At 35.9% G+C, this 15,496-nt stretch overlaps 1 protein-coding gene and 1 pseudogene across 1 annotated transcript; one reads left to right on the top strand and one right to left on the bottom strand.

Moving 5' to 3' along the window:
* Positions 1-576: 576 nt before the first annotated feature.
* LOC143645982 (olfactory receptor 5M11-like) lies at positions 577-1,451 on the bottom strand. The gene is given in 2 exon segments (XM_077115065.1): positions 577-1,391; positions 1,394-1,451. Coding segments are annotated over 2 exon segments (873 nt in total).
* Positions 1,452-4,597: 3,146 nt separating this feature from the next.
* LOC143645601 (GTPase NRas pseudogene) lies at positions 4,598-13,822 on the top strand (annotated as a pseudogene).
* Positions 13,823-15,496: the final 1,674 nt, after the last annotated feature.

Here is a 15,496-nt window from a genome sequence, read left to right as displayed (position 1 = left end):
CTTTCTTCAGAAACAGGAAACCACTGCTTTAAACCTTAGTTTCTGCTTTTACTCAGAAAGAGTTTAGAAAGATGTTCCTTAAAGACCCTTTAAATGGACAGGACTTAGAATAAAGGAAATTTAAGGAACTTGAACTGAGAGCATGGTCAGGATGTTTATAGTTGTAAACAATCAGAGCACACCAGTGTGCCAAGGCATACCAGTGCGGAATTTGTCACCTAGATATATAAGAAGCTTAAAAGTCACCAGAAGATTTGGTTAAAATGTTGCTTTGCACACAGAGATCTGGGGTCCAGTTGGGATTCTGCATTTCAAACAAGCTCTGAGGCAATGCTGATGGGGTCAGTTCATGGAATATATGTTGGGGAGTGAGGGTCTAGATTTAAATGCAGCTCCCTATTCCCTGGACCATAGAATTTTAACTGAGACATATCAATAGAGAACAACAAATTTCAACTGCAAAGATTTGAGTGAAAAGTTTAGAATTATGGTTTATTGGAAAAGGGGGGGTATTACCATCTTAGTGACTATATTTCTCCCGAGAATATTTTTCAAGGCCTGCTTTACATCTCTGTTTCACAAACTGTATATCAATGGATTAAGCACTGGACTTACAAAAGTGTAGAAGATGGCTATTACTTTGGATTCCTCAACAGTCTTGTCTGTTGGTGGCCTTATATACATGAAGAAGAGTGTCCCATAAAATAAGGTGACAGCCATCATGTGAGAACCACAGGTGGACAATGCCTTGTGCCTTCCTTCAGCTGATTTGATCCTGAGTATGGCAGCAATAATAAGGGCATAGGACAGCAGGATGATGGTGAGGGAACTGGAGAAGTTGAAACCAGCTGATATGAGCATGGCATGTTCCTTGACATAAGTATCAGAGCAATAAAGCTTAATGAGGAGTGGGTCAGCACAGTAAAAGTGGTTGATGATGTTGGATCTACAGAAGCTCAAGCGGAAGGTCAAGATGGCCTGGAACAGACCATCTGAGAAGCCATAGACATAAGGAAATGTGGCCAGGCAGAGGCGCACTCTCCTGGACATTTTCACACTGTAGTGCAGTGGGTTGGATATGGCCACATAGTGGTCATAGGCCATAGCTGCCAACATGTGGATCTCGGTAAGGAGGAATGTGATGAAAACATAACACTGGGTAAAGCAGCCAGCATAGGAAATGGTCTTCTCAGATAAGAAAGTTCTCAGCATCTGTGGAGTTGCATTGGATGTGTAGCACACGTCCACAAAGGCCAAGTTAGTGAGAAAGAAGTATATGGGTGTGTGAAGGTGAGAGTCCATTCTGATTAACATTATCATGCCCAGGTTACCTAAGACAGTGACAAGGTAAACAACCAGAAACAATACAAAGAGGAGAAGCTGGAGTTCTGGTGATCTGAAAGCCCCAGGAGGATGAATTCTGTTACTGCACTGCCATTTTTAATGAACATTTCCTGAGAGTCCATGATTTCTCTGGAAACAAATGCTAATAAAAAAGACATATAGGTACAATGCACATCAAGGATAATTGAAAGCATTTTATCTAAAACTGCCCATGCCACCCAAAATTATCTTTTTTTGTATATTACATAAAGAGATTTCATACCCCTACCAATTTGTTATTTCATTTCCTTTGCATTAAATTACTTAGAAATTTTTATCTGAATACCTTTATCTATGTGTCAGCTGTACTGAGAGTGACAGCTATCCCTATGTCTATACCCTATGTGCGTCCGCATGATCCATCCTTACAAGTGACCTACATTTCCATCATCTCCTTGGAATTGCCTGTGCCTTTCAGAGCCCACTTGTTGGGCAAGGCCCATTTATCAGCCACTTCGTTTTTGAAATATTTTTCATTTTTCCTCTGGACATGAGACTAAAAAATTATTTTTTTTCTATTTCTATGCTCCAGCGTGCTCTCTTTCTCACTACCTCTCTCTGAACAAAAATACAAAGAGTCATCAGTGTTTATCCAAAAGAATTAATGACTTATAATATTTTATTCCTTTATTTCTTCCTGTTGAATTTTTCATGATTTCATGTACTTACGAGTCTAAAAGGTTTGTGAAACTTAATGTACAAAGGAACTGCATGGGAAGATTTTTTTCAAGCAAATTCACAGGGAGTTTATTTCAGAGAGTCCTATGTGGGATACTGAGAACTTCGTATTTAATAAACTATGCAGAGGATTCCAATGTAAGTGCTCCCTGGAGAGAAAAGTCAAAGTGGTTCAATGAATGTATTTCAAGTAAAAGAACAAATCATATTTAAATTAAATGAGATCTCAAGTTGTATTTTGAGAACGGTCAATAACAATGGTTTAATAGCAAAGAATATAAATTATTCACTTGTATCTATCAAGGGGTATTTCTATTTCTTCAGACATTTAAGCTCTCCTCACATCATAAACCAGAGTTAAACCTCTTTTCTTCTCTCAAGATGCTTTTATTTTTGCCCTTTCTCTTATAAGTAAAGTCTATTCCAATGTTTCCCAATTTTCATCTCCTTCAAAAATGAATCCCCAAAACATATATACTATGAGGTTTAGAAAGCTAATAATGAGGCCTTTATTTGACTCTATTACTCCACTACCCAGGAGAACAAGTACTTAATGAATATTTATTTAATAAACTCATAATACTTATTTTTAATATATGGTGATCATTAATTACTTAAGTGGTTTAGTTTCTAAGTGGATTGCATGCAATAACATATTAAATTACACAAAACACTACATGGTGTATACTTTTATTATCCACAATTTACCAATGACAAAAATGAAATACAGAAAAAATCAGGTAATCGAGCCAAGGACACAAGGTTAGTGGACATAATAGTTGAGATAACAGCTCAAAGTCATCCTATTTCAGAACAACTTTTAATACATGCTGCTGATATATTGCCTCCCTAAGCAAGGTTCCCAGGAAACAATTTTTCCAGGAAATACCATATATAGACACAGAATGACTTGAGAAAGGAAATGATAAGAAACAGCTGGGACAAAGATATGATGGCATCTTTGAATATTGTACCATAAAAAAATAAGATTGAGTCACTCATTTTCCCCTTAACCATAGGAAGATTTCTACTGTGAGGCTTACTGGTGTACTCAGAGACATCTGTTGGGTATCTGACCCATAGCCTCTGATCACCTGTTCCTTAACATCAGGGAACACCAGACTTAAAAGCAATAATGAAGTTATCATTAGGGGTCAGTTGGGGCCCAGATTTACAATATTATTTTTGCAGTTGAACTGTTTATTGACTATGGGCAAATCACACCATTTCTTGACTTGTAAGTGGTCATAATAATGCATTCTTCATTCCTTTCAAGTCATTCTGGGTATCAAACTGAATATTTGTAATGCAAATATTTATTGATATGCAAGATATGCATTTGGACACTGTTGATATGTAAATGAACAAAACCTTTTAAAATTTCTCCCTTTTGGAACTTCATTATAGTGGAGAGAGGCAGATAGTATTGCAAGTAAGTAAGTACATGAATAATTTTTTAATTGGCAGTAAGTGTTGTGGGAAAAAATGGAAATGAGGTTTGGGGAGAAGGGTAGTTTTGAAATTTTAAATAGTTAACAGGAAATATTTTTAAGCAACAAAATGAAGGAAAAAGTGAATAAGGGTTAAGAATTTCTTGGATAAGTCTTATGGAAAAATAAATAGAAGGTATAAAGATACCACATGTGAATATTCTATGGAAACTTCTAGTGATGTGTGCATGTATTTTTGTCTTGTATTCATGAAGAAAAATGCAGAAAATTCTAGCTGAGAGTTTCCCTAAAATGAAAACGTTTCACCTCATTGAAAGACTGATTTTCATGTTCTTATACTTTCCTAGCAAGAATATCAACTGGGTAAAAGGTCAGTTGCAGTTCTCTTGAAGAACTGTCTAGTAGTAAATATTATGAAGATAGTATATATTCCTGTGAGAGTAAAAAGGTGGTATCAGGTGGTATTTTCATATTCCTTTGCACAAATGAGACTCCACAGAGAGAATAAGGAGTGCAAGCCAAAACAGAGAAAAATGGGGAGAAAATACTCAAGACATGGGAATTTAAGATTTTTGTTTTTAAAGTCTTGATAAGAAATGGGATTTGAGTGATTCATTGACAGTAGGACACATTCATTGTATGTCGCTGAAAGACTGCCTTTAGGATCTGCAAGAATTTTGACTCATATGCTCAGTGACTTATGTGGAATCCAGATAGATCTAATAGATGTAAAACAGAAGCCCTGAATATTAGGAAAAATAAATAAATTGCTAAGAATAAGGTATATTTATAAGAGAGAGATAAATTGCAGCAGGTCTGGATGGCTGTGTCCAGGTAGAATAAAAGGTTAATGTTTTCTGAACAAAGAACTTACAGTTTTCCTGGTGCCAATTAAGGAGAGACCTTATCCATTTGTATGGGCTGACAAAAAGTCAGCTGGATGAGAAAAACTATGATTTATAGAATCTGGAACTGACACCTGTTACATAATCTGATAGCCCAGTGCAAAATTATGATGAAGTGACCCTTGTTGAAAATTTGTTAATAATTTTTGGAGCCTTAACCAACTTTCTGAGCCCAGCACCATGGGTAACTACACAACTCTCATGCCCATGAAGAAGGAGTGTCTAGTCCCTGAGGCTGACAGTGGGAATGTAGCAGCAGAAGAAGAACCCCTAATCCCCTATACACAAACAGTTAGGAGAAGAGACAGAGGTAGTGTTTCAGCCCAAGTCAGCATGCCATCTCAAAGGACTAGCAATCCAGATACATTCTGTAGGATATTTAGTAACATGCTAATGAGAAAATAATATTTTTGTAAACAAAAAAAGCATAACAAAATATTTAAACAATTCGTTGTAAGAATGGTATATAAACTTCTTTCTTTTATTTTTACCATCTCTTTGCAATATCCAATGAAATTATGGATTCTCAACCAAGATAAATTCACATACATAAATTTTTAGAAGAATGTAAGAGCCTCCAGATGAGATGAACCAAATATAAGAACTCCTTCTTCAACCCCACTCCTGAGAAATGTACTTATGTGTCAGGGGAGGGAGTGAAGTGGAGAGTTTGTTTTACTCGGCTCCTTTACACCAAATGATATTTCTGTAGAATGTTTTCCAAAAAGATGAAAGCAAATTCTGATAAGGATGTTCACAGTCAAGTTAGCAAAGCTTCCAACGTTATTATAGAGGAACTAGAGAAACTAAGGTGCACCAAAAATAGATTTTTCCAAGAGGACTACAGGGGGTAAAAATCACCTTGTCAATTTATACTTGCAAACGCTGGAATTTGTAGTATGTTTACAATGAACAGTGAAGACGTGATAACCTTTTAAGAAACAATCTTAGAGTGATTTAAAATCCTTGTCAGTGTCACTATCTCGTTTACTGGAAATGGGGAGATGCAGTACAGAAATAAGTAGACTAAAATAAATTATTGTTTTGCCTAAGGGATATAAACAGCTTTATGAACAGAGAATGACAGATAAACCAAACCTGACTACTTTTATAATCTGTTTTCAATATTTTCCCTTAAGTGAAGGAGAATAGATGGAGCTGTATTCATCTCCTTCTCATGGTCCCTTCTTTCCTCTTCTTCTAATGGTAATTTAGAGATATTCTAAAAGATAATGAAAGAGAAGAAATGACTAAACAAGAGATAACGTGCATTGAGGCGGTTCCCCAGAGCCTCTGGAAGGAAAGAAAGAATGCACAGACAGTGTTTCAGGATGACATATGAGCGTCACAGTCAGCAGAAAGACTTGTGTGAATTTTGACCCATGCAGCCCTGCGCTGTGTCAGCCTTCACTGGAGGTGGACACTGTCAGTATGTCACTGGGGAAATCCTTCTGATCAGATGCCTATGGCAGTGACTCACTATAGGACCAACTCTCTCACCTTTCTCTCTGTGCTCAGAGAATCCCATCAAGAGAACAATTGTTCTGAATGGAACTAATAATCAATATTCAAATCTACCACCTTATAACTCTCTGAATATAGTTCGGTAGCATTTAGCTCATTGGCAAAATTGACAAAATAAATGAACGATTTTCTATTATAGTGGTCCTGTTTCATTATTTTGAAAGCCTAAGGAGACAATAATTTCATATGTAGAATGACAGAATTTCATGAAACCAAAGCCAAGTAGTGATAGTGACTCTGGCTCCAGCAGTAACAAACTCCTGATAGCACCAAGGTATGTGATTGCTTTGGTCTTTGTTTTCTCAGTTGTAAAATGTGGAATAGGGCTGTCCTAGGGAATAAAATAGCTAATTCATTTAAATATGTCTAGGATAATGTATGCCACAAAGTAATGCTTTTAGAAATACTTAATACGTAGCTGACCTCTCTCTTCTTTATCCCCAGCCAGTGAGAGAAGGGTAAGTTTTGACTCAGAGACAAATCTCCACATTCCTTTGCCCAACTGATTTTTCAAAGTCAGATAAAACCTGATTTCTAAAGAGCAAAAGCATATGGTCCATAAGACTTAGTGCAAGATTAAAAATAGAAAACAAGTAAAAACACAAAGACTTACTTTGGATTCAGATTTGCATCTATTCTCTCAACCTCTGATTAAGGAATTTTCCCCATGTCTCTGTAAGCTATAAAAGATAGTCAAATTTATTTAAGAGGCTCATTCCTTAAAGCAAATCTCAGAAGGGCTGAGGAATAGCAGAGATGAATTTACATCATGAATCACCCTCTCTTGGGTCCAACTGAAGCATTCTGGGATCAGGGAGTTAATCATATGCCTCAGAGTATTATCGCAATTTCAAATTTACCAGAATTTATTCTTAAGTTCTATGGAAGGCACACAAAAAAGTTTCATCTTGAAACTGCATTTAATGTTTTCTTTTATTTTATACCATAGCTTTATCCACTCCTAGAATTCAAAGCTCTTAGCAGTATCCTTTCTGGCCTAGATGCTTTGAACAGAGTAATCCATAGGCAGGATTGTGAAACTGTAATTTCAGCAAAAACAGTGATGATAATTTCCTGTCAGGTGCTTTCACATAGGGGGTTTAGTCATATCCTCAGCATCATCCTATGAGGCAGGTATTCCATCCTCAATATTCCACTTAAGTAACAGATTGTCAACTAAAAGAATAATGACCAGTAAACTCATCCAGAGCCGCATACCCAGTAAGTGTCAGGGTCAGGTTTGAATCCCAGCTTTCACACACTGTGTAGGATAATTTCTCAATTGTAGGCAGTCTCTATTCTTCTTCCTTTTTAATGGTCATAGTGTACCCTTTTTTTCTTTAATATTTATTAAGTGATCCCTTCCCCAGCTCCCCTCCAATCAGTTGTTTTCCATAGTAAAAAAGTTTTCCATGGAGGTCTTCTAAAATGAAGACTTCTCTGCATCTGCAGAACTGAACTTGGCCTCCACCTCCATCCTCCAAGCTTCTACAGCCCTCTGCCCTTACCCCTGTCAAAGTAAGTGTACATTTTGTTTTAATTCTAAGTGTATGTGTCTGCTTCTTCCATCAGAACTCCTTATGTGCAAAAACTGAGGGCTCTGCATCTAGCATATAGTGTGTTAGATAATAATTAATCATCAAACATTTATGAATAAATTAAAGCATGTGTAATGGTCACCTAATGCAGCAAATATATACCAAACCTTGGTCTTTCCCTCTCAGGTATCATTGTGTTTTACTGTACTCAGTTCTTTATCCTCAAAAAATGAAATTCTGTAAGAAGAAACTACAGGAAATTGAACAGAATGGTATTAATTAATTATAGGCAATGGGAATTCAATATTTAATATGCTCCAGATTTTGGGCTTAATATTTTAAAATAATCAGCTCACTTCATACTCACAGAACTACATGAGGGGTTTCGTATGATTATCTCCATTTTACCAATGAGAAACTGAAATAAAGGAAGTATGAGTAACATATCCTGATATGTACAAAGAGTAAACTGTGATGCTGGGATTCTAGCAGGCCTGTAGATAGTCTTTGAAATCAAGTTTTTGATTGTTTAACATACTAATGTGATAAATCCACACACTACTTAACATTCTCTAAGTAAAGAGGCATGCAACCAACCATCCATCCATCCATCTTCCATTCATTCAATAATTTTTGAATTTAACAAATGTTTAGAGAACATCTGCTTATGCCACTGTGCTGTTGCTATCAGGAGAATAAGAGTGAGCCCAAAGGTAGCTTGAGTTCTCAAAGAATTGCTGCCTTATTAGGTGAAAGATGAGATATGCATATTTTAAGTCTATCAAGTTTTAGATTGTGAGTTTCAGAAGATCATATTGAAAAGTGATGGAGAATAGAGCTTACACTCAACCAGAACACAAAGGGCATAATGATGGTTCACTAACAACAAATATTTATTAGGAAGCATCAATATTCTAAGTTTCATGATAAATGCTGGCTTTAAAATTGTGACTCAGGGAGTAGAAAGTCTGGAAGATGATACAATCATGTTAGAATTATAATATTGAAAAATCATACAAATTAAAATTACATGGAATTTAGAGAACAAGCAGTAAGAAGATATGGCTGATTCAGAGAGATCACCAAAGGATGCACTGAAATAGAAAAGAGAAATATACAAAATAACAACTGAGACAGAACTGAATGTGAAAATTATCAAAATAAGAAAAAGTTTAAAGCAATCAGGAAAAATGCATAGTTTTCCCTACAAAGTGATAATAAATAGCCTGATAGTACTGTCATAATGTACAACAAACTAAGGGAAGTCAGAAAATAAAATAACACTTTCTACCAGAAATTAATATATGTCAATCTAGATTTCTATACTGAAATGAACTCTTAAGTATAAAATTTAAAAGGAAATATTTTTCCAGAATGTACAAACAGAATTTATCTCAGACAAACCCTTACTAAAAAACTTTAGGGTATATATCATACAGAAGAAATATAAACCCGAATGGAAAAGAGAGATGCACAAAGAAAAGTGAGAGAGTCATTGACAAAAGTGGGTAAATTTAGAAGAATGTTGACCTTAATAAATATTTAATCATATATAAAGTACATGAAATAATAATCTTTAAACCATCTGTTAAGAAATACTTTAATATCAATGATTTGTTCTATACTTTGACACATTTGAGAGGAAACCAGAGTAAAACTATTCTTAGTTCTTTGCATTATTCCATCCCCAAAAAGGGCAACATTAATTAAAGTGCACGTAAGTCAAACAGGTATAATAAATATTAAGGGAATCTATGAAAAAATAGAAAACAGAATGTATAATTATCAGCAAGAGGTAGAAAGAAAAAAATTTATTAAAAAGTGGTCTAATTATGTAAGAAAGCATACATTTTAGTAGTACAATATAAGCTGATGGAAAGTAAACCTAAGAGTCAATGTTCACAATAAAATATGAAACTCACTGTCCTAATTTGCTAGCTGCTGGAATGCAATATACCAGAAATGGAATGGCTTTTAAAAGGGTGAATTTAATAAGTTGCTAGTTTACAGTTCTAAGACCCAGAAAATGTCCCAATTAAAGCAAGTCTATAGAAATGTCCAATCAAAGGTATCCATCCAGGGAAAGATACCTTGGTTCAGGAAGGCCGATGAAGTTCAGGGTTTCTCTCTCAAGTGAGAAGGCACTTGGCAATCATGGCATCATCTGCTAGCTTCTTCTCCTGGCTTCCTGTTTCCCAAAGCTCCCTGGGAGACATTTTTCTTCTTCATCTCCAAAGTCGCTGGTTGGTGGACTCTGCTTCTCATGGTTCTGTCATTCTGCTCTGCTCTCTCTGAATCTCTTTCTTTCTCTAAAATGTTTCCTCTTTTATAGGACTCCAGAAACTTATCAAGACCCACCCAAATGGGTGGAGACATGTCACCACCTAATCCAGTTTAACAACCACTCTTGATTAAATCACATCTCCAGGGAGATAATCTGATAACAGTTTCAAACATACAGTATTGAATAGGGATTATTATGCCCTTATGAAATGGGATTTAGATTAAACCATGGCTTTTCTAGGGGACATACATCTTTACAAACCAGCACACTCACTAATTAAACAAACTCAGTGAGCATGAAAGCACAAGGATAGACCTACGGATAATAGGCTCCAACTACACAATGCAATGTAAACTGCTACTCATATATCAATGTCAGAGAACAGAGAGTTTTACATTTTCATCACTATGAAAGATAAGATGGAAACTACAAAATGAGAATGAGAACAATACAAATTAATTACTTCAAAGGATCTAAAAGAAAGATACAAGTGGAAATAGACAAATTCATGATCATCAGGGGTATTTTTACATATTTCTCACAGTTTTTATTTATGAAACAATAAAAACTTGATCTGAAAAATAAATCAACCAGATTTTCCTAACAAAACTTTGCTTAGCTCAGGTCCATCACTTCTGAAAATATTTTCAGCACCATTGGATTCCACAACTTGTATGTCTCAGAAGGAAATGCCAAATTGGAGCAAGGGGTGGCCATGAAGTGAGTGACTATGAAAATGGTCCATGAGGAAATGTATTACCTAGAAAGCCTAGAGATTTAAAAAGTATCTGCCCCTTATCACGTGTGTTTTCACAGTAAATGTCCCGATCAGAGTATGGATGCTTCAAGTTTGGGAGCTGACCCAGTTTAGGTACGAAAAAGGATGATGAAAGCATGTAAAACTGATGGCAACTTCCAAACCTTGTAAATCCGTGTTTATTGAACAGTTGTAATGTTGACCAAAATAAGAGAGTTACTTTAGGACTGATCTAGTTTCCTAGTTGCCATAATGCAACATACCTGAAACGGAGTGACTTTTAAAAAGGGGAATTTAATCAGATGCTAGTTTACTGTTCTAAGGCCAAGAAAATGTCCCAATTAAAAAAGTCTAAAGAAATGTTCAATCTAAGGCATCAAAGAAATATACCTTGGTTCGAGAAGGCTGATTAAGTTCAGGGTTTCTCTCTTAAGTGGAAGGGCACATGGTGAGCACAGTCAGAGCTTCTTTCTCATCTGGAGAGGCACGTGGTGAATACAGCATCATTTGCTAGCTTCTTCTCTCCTCGCTTCTGGTTTCATGAAGCTCTCCAGGAGGCATTTTCCTTCTTTACTGCCAAAGGTTTCTGGCTCGTGGACTCTCTGCTTTGTGGTGCTGCAGCATTCTCTGCTTTCTCTGAATCTCTCATTCTCCAAAATGTTTCCTCTTTTATAGGACTCCAATAAACCAATCAAGACCCACCCAAATGGGTGGAGACATGTCATCACCTAATCCAGTTTAACAGCCACTCTTGACTAAATCACATCATCCAGGGAGATGATCTGATCACAGTTTCAAACATACGGTATTGAATAGGGACTACTCAACCTTTATGAAATGGGATTTTGATCAAAATATGGCTTATCTAGGGGGCATGCTTCCTTTCAGTCCAGCACAAGGACTCTATGCATATCACAAATAACATTGTTTTCTTTTCATTCTCTTAGCCATTACCACTGGGTCAACAGAGGCAAAGAAAAAGACCTAAAAAAGAGATTCACAGCATAAATCCAAATAAGAAATAAAATATGAAAAGCTTATATAGTCAAATATGTATATACATATGTACACTTAAATGAGTGTATATGTATAGATGCATAGATATATATGAAACATCAAAATGGAATCTATTTTTTAAAGGAAAAGAGTGATACTGAAAGAGTGGAGAAGAGGCATCATACTGGTGGGAACATGTGTAGGATAAAAATAAAATCACCTGAAGGATTTGGCATTTCAAAAGCCTTATGATTATACAGTGAGGATGAAATGAATGATTTCCTAGAGTCACAAGAACAACTTGCATGATTCAAGAAGAACTAGAAGACCTCAACAAACCAATCACAAATAAGAAATTGAAACAGGCTTCAAAAAACCCCAATGACGAAAATCCCAGAACCAGATAGCTTCATTGATAAATTCTACCAACCATTACAAGAAGAATTAGTACCAATCCCACCAAATTCTTCTGAATAGTTGAAGAGAGAACATTACCCAACTCAGTATATGAAGTCAACATCACCCTAATACCAAAAAGCCTGATATTGTACAAAAAAAAGAAAATTGCAGAACAATGTGTCTAAAGAATATAGCTACAAAAATATTCAACCAAATACTTACAAATCAAAGCAACTGTGCATTAAAAAATTACACACCACAATCGAGTGGGTTTTACCCTATGTATGAAGGAGTGGTTCAACCTAAGAAAATAAATTAATACAATACACCACACTTACAAATTGAAGTAGAAAAATAACATGACCTTCCTGGTTGATGCAGAAAAGGCATTTGAAAAGTTCCAGCTTCCTTTCTTGACAAAAACAATTGAAAAGATAGGAATAAAGTTCCTCAGCATGATAAAGTACTTGTATGAACAACCCACTGCTAACATCATAATCAATAGGGAAAAACTGAAAGCTTTCTATCTAAGATGGGGAACAAGGCAATGATGTTCACCATCACCACTGTTATTCAAATATGTGCTACAGGTTCTAGCTAGAGCAATTTGGCAAGAAAAAGAAAAGTCAGACAACTTGGAAAGAAAGAAATAAAACACTAACTTTTTGTAGACAAAATGACCCTATATTTAGAAAATCCTGGAAAGTCTACAACAAAACTACTGTCAGCAAAGTGACAGGATGCCAGATTGACACACAAAAATCCATGGTGTTTCTACATAATCATAATGAACTATCTGAGGAGGAAATCAGGAAAAAAAATCCATTGATACTAGCAAGCATTAAATAGCTAGTATTAAATAGCTAGCAATTAACTTAAAGTTGTAATGAAAGAATTAAATAGCTAGTATTAAATAGCTAGCAATTAACTTAAAGTGGTAATGTTTCTGCATTTAGAAAACTACAGAATATTGCTAGAAGAAATCAAAGAGCTAAAAACTGAAAGGACACTCTATGTTCATGGATTGGAAAGCTAGATGTCATTAAATTGTCAATTCTATGTAAATTGATCTACAGATTCAATGTAATACCAATCAGAATTCCAACAGCCAACTTTGCAGAAATGGAAAAGCCAATAATCAGATTGAATTGGAAGGGTAGGGGGGCCTTGAATAGCCAAAAATACCTTGAAAAAAGAAGAAAGTTGGAGAACACATGATTCCTGACTTTAAAGCATATTACAAAGCTACAGTGACCAAAAGAGCATGGTACTGACCCACTCCCCAGTGGGGCCTGTTCATGGTGGTTCTGGGGTCTTCAGCATTTTTCCTGGTTCTAGTCCTGAACCTGCCCAAAGTGGAGGTAGTGGAGCTTGAGATTCTTGCTGGTGTGAAATAATTGAGTAAAAACTGCTGGTGGTTGGAGCAGGTGGTGTTGGGAGAAGTGCACTGACAAAATCCAGAACCACTTTGTAGATGAGTACAATCTCACCATAGAAGATTCTTAATAAAAATAGGTGGTTATAGATGGTGAAAACTGTCTGTTGGATGTACTGGATACAGATGGACAAGAGGGGTACAGTGCCATGAGGGACCAACACATGAGGTCAGGTGAAGACTTCCTTTATGTGTTTGCCATCAAAAATAGCATGCCATTTGCAGATATTAACCTCTGCAGGGAGCAGATTAAGTGAGTTAAAGATTCAGATGATGTGCCTATGGTGCTGGTAGGAAACAAGTGTGATTTGCTAACAAAGACAGTTGACACAAACTAGCCCATGAACTGGCCAAGAGTTATGGGATTCCATTCATGGAAACCTCAGCCAAGTCCAGATAGATTGTTAAAGATCCCTTATATACAGTGGTTAGAAAAATGTCAATACTGAATGACAAAACTCAACAGCAGTGATGATGGAACTCAAGGTTGTATGCAGTTGCCATGTATGGGGATGTAACAAGATACTTATAAATTTCTATCACCAGAAATGAGCCACATTCAAGTTACTCTGATGCTTCGTTCTGACTTCTCTGGGGGAAGTCAGAGAATATTCCTGTTGCTATCTTCAGTCTCACTGAGATGCTTCTAAACTTCCTCAACTCTCAGTAAATCAATATGTTATTCCTTATTTGAGAAGTTTTTAGAATAACTACCTTCTCACTTGGTTGTTTGACCAGAGAAATACACCGCCTATTACTCCCCAGTATTTTTCTGACCTAAGTGTCCTTTCCCCTATCCCACCCTCACCCTCTGCCACCCCAGGTTTTTCATCTGAAAAGCAGTTCATGCTCTGAAACAGAGAATCAAACTGTACACATGAAATTTTGCTGAAAACGGTGTGTTGAGCTCTAAAGAAGCAAATGTTGGGGACTTTTTTTTTCCTTTTTACTTTGAGCTCGGTATTGGGGAAAATGTCATAAATTAATCTTTTGCAGGAATATAGTTAATGTTACTGTTTGGTTGCTTTGTAATGTTTTTGGTTACATTCTGTAAAGTGGTATCTGCTCTGTATTCATGATTTTTTTATTCTAGCCTAGTCTTCTCAACTTTTGTGCAATTAAATCCAACTTTCATAATAAAGTGTCTTTTTCCAAAAAGACTTCCTTTACAGTGGACTTCCGTTACCAGATTTCAGTGGAGTCAATGTTTCAAAAACCATTATGAAAATGAGTGAGGAAATATAAATATATATCAGTCTGTCCTTTGAGGTAAAGATACATCTATATGGTAACAGATGCCATTTCTTGCATGTATTAAGTTGGTCTTCCAGAGGCCTGTTTTTATGTTCTCTAAAGAGAAAGTTGAAACTGGAAATAGTTATGAATAATTTCTCTTAATTTTTATTTAATCTCCACATTTGTTTGTAGGCTACCTATATAAAGTATGCTATTTGTTTCTTCTGGCTTACTTATAAACATACACTCAGTGAAGTTCTACTTCTTTTCAAATCTGGGTCGTACAAGAGCTCTATATTTGCAGTTGTTCAGATATTGTAAAAAAGTTGGTTGCAGTTTTATTTAACAGCTGTGAGCAGTTATTTTCAAGTCTCAAATGCAATGTATTAACAGGCTTGATAATAATTAACGGTTAATACAGGCAAACTCATTTTCACTGCATTATCATGATATTTTGATGATGAATATATCTATTGTCCTCAATCTCCTTCTCATTCAATCCTGTGCCCCCTGCCCCACATGGATGGGTACTTGCTGAATTATTTCATTTAGGTAAAGCATGGTTCTAATGAAACAAGAACAGTTTCAAACCTTGAACAAGCCAGTTAGCATGACAGAGAGAGGAATTCTTCCACATTAGCATAGTGCATCAGTAATTCCAACTAGTAGCTTTACCAGATGCACACTATAAACCCTGCAAGGAAAGAGATTAGTTAGCACAAATCTTTCACCATGACTTGGTGTACAAGGAGGGTCAATTTAGAATGCTTTATGAATAAAGTATTTAGATCTTTTAAAAGCAATGTACAAACTCTAAATTAACCCAACAGTTTTTCTCATTAAATATTTTTTCAGAATGATGCCTTAAATCAAAACTTTAAAAAATTTTCTTTATACATGTTACCTGATG

Source organism: Tamandua tetradactyla, chromosome 9 (assembly GCF_023851605.1).
Source record: "Tamandua tetradactyla isolate mTamTet1 chromosome 9, mTamTet1.pri, whole genome shotgun sequence".
NCBI lineage: Eukaryota > Metazoa > Chordata > Mammalia > Pilosa > Myrmecophagidae > Tamandua > Tamandua tetradactyla.
Note: the sequence above shows the minus strand (reverse complement) of the source record. Positions and strands in the feature narration are given on the sequence as shown.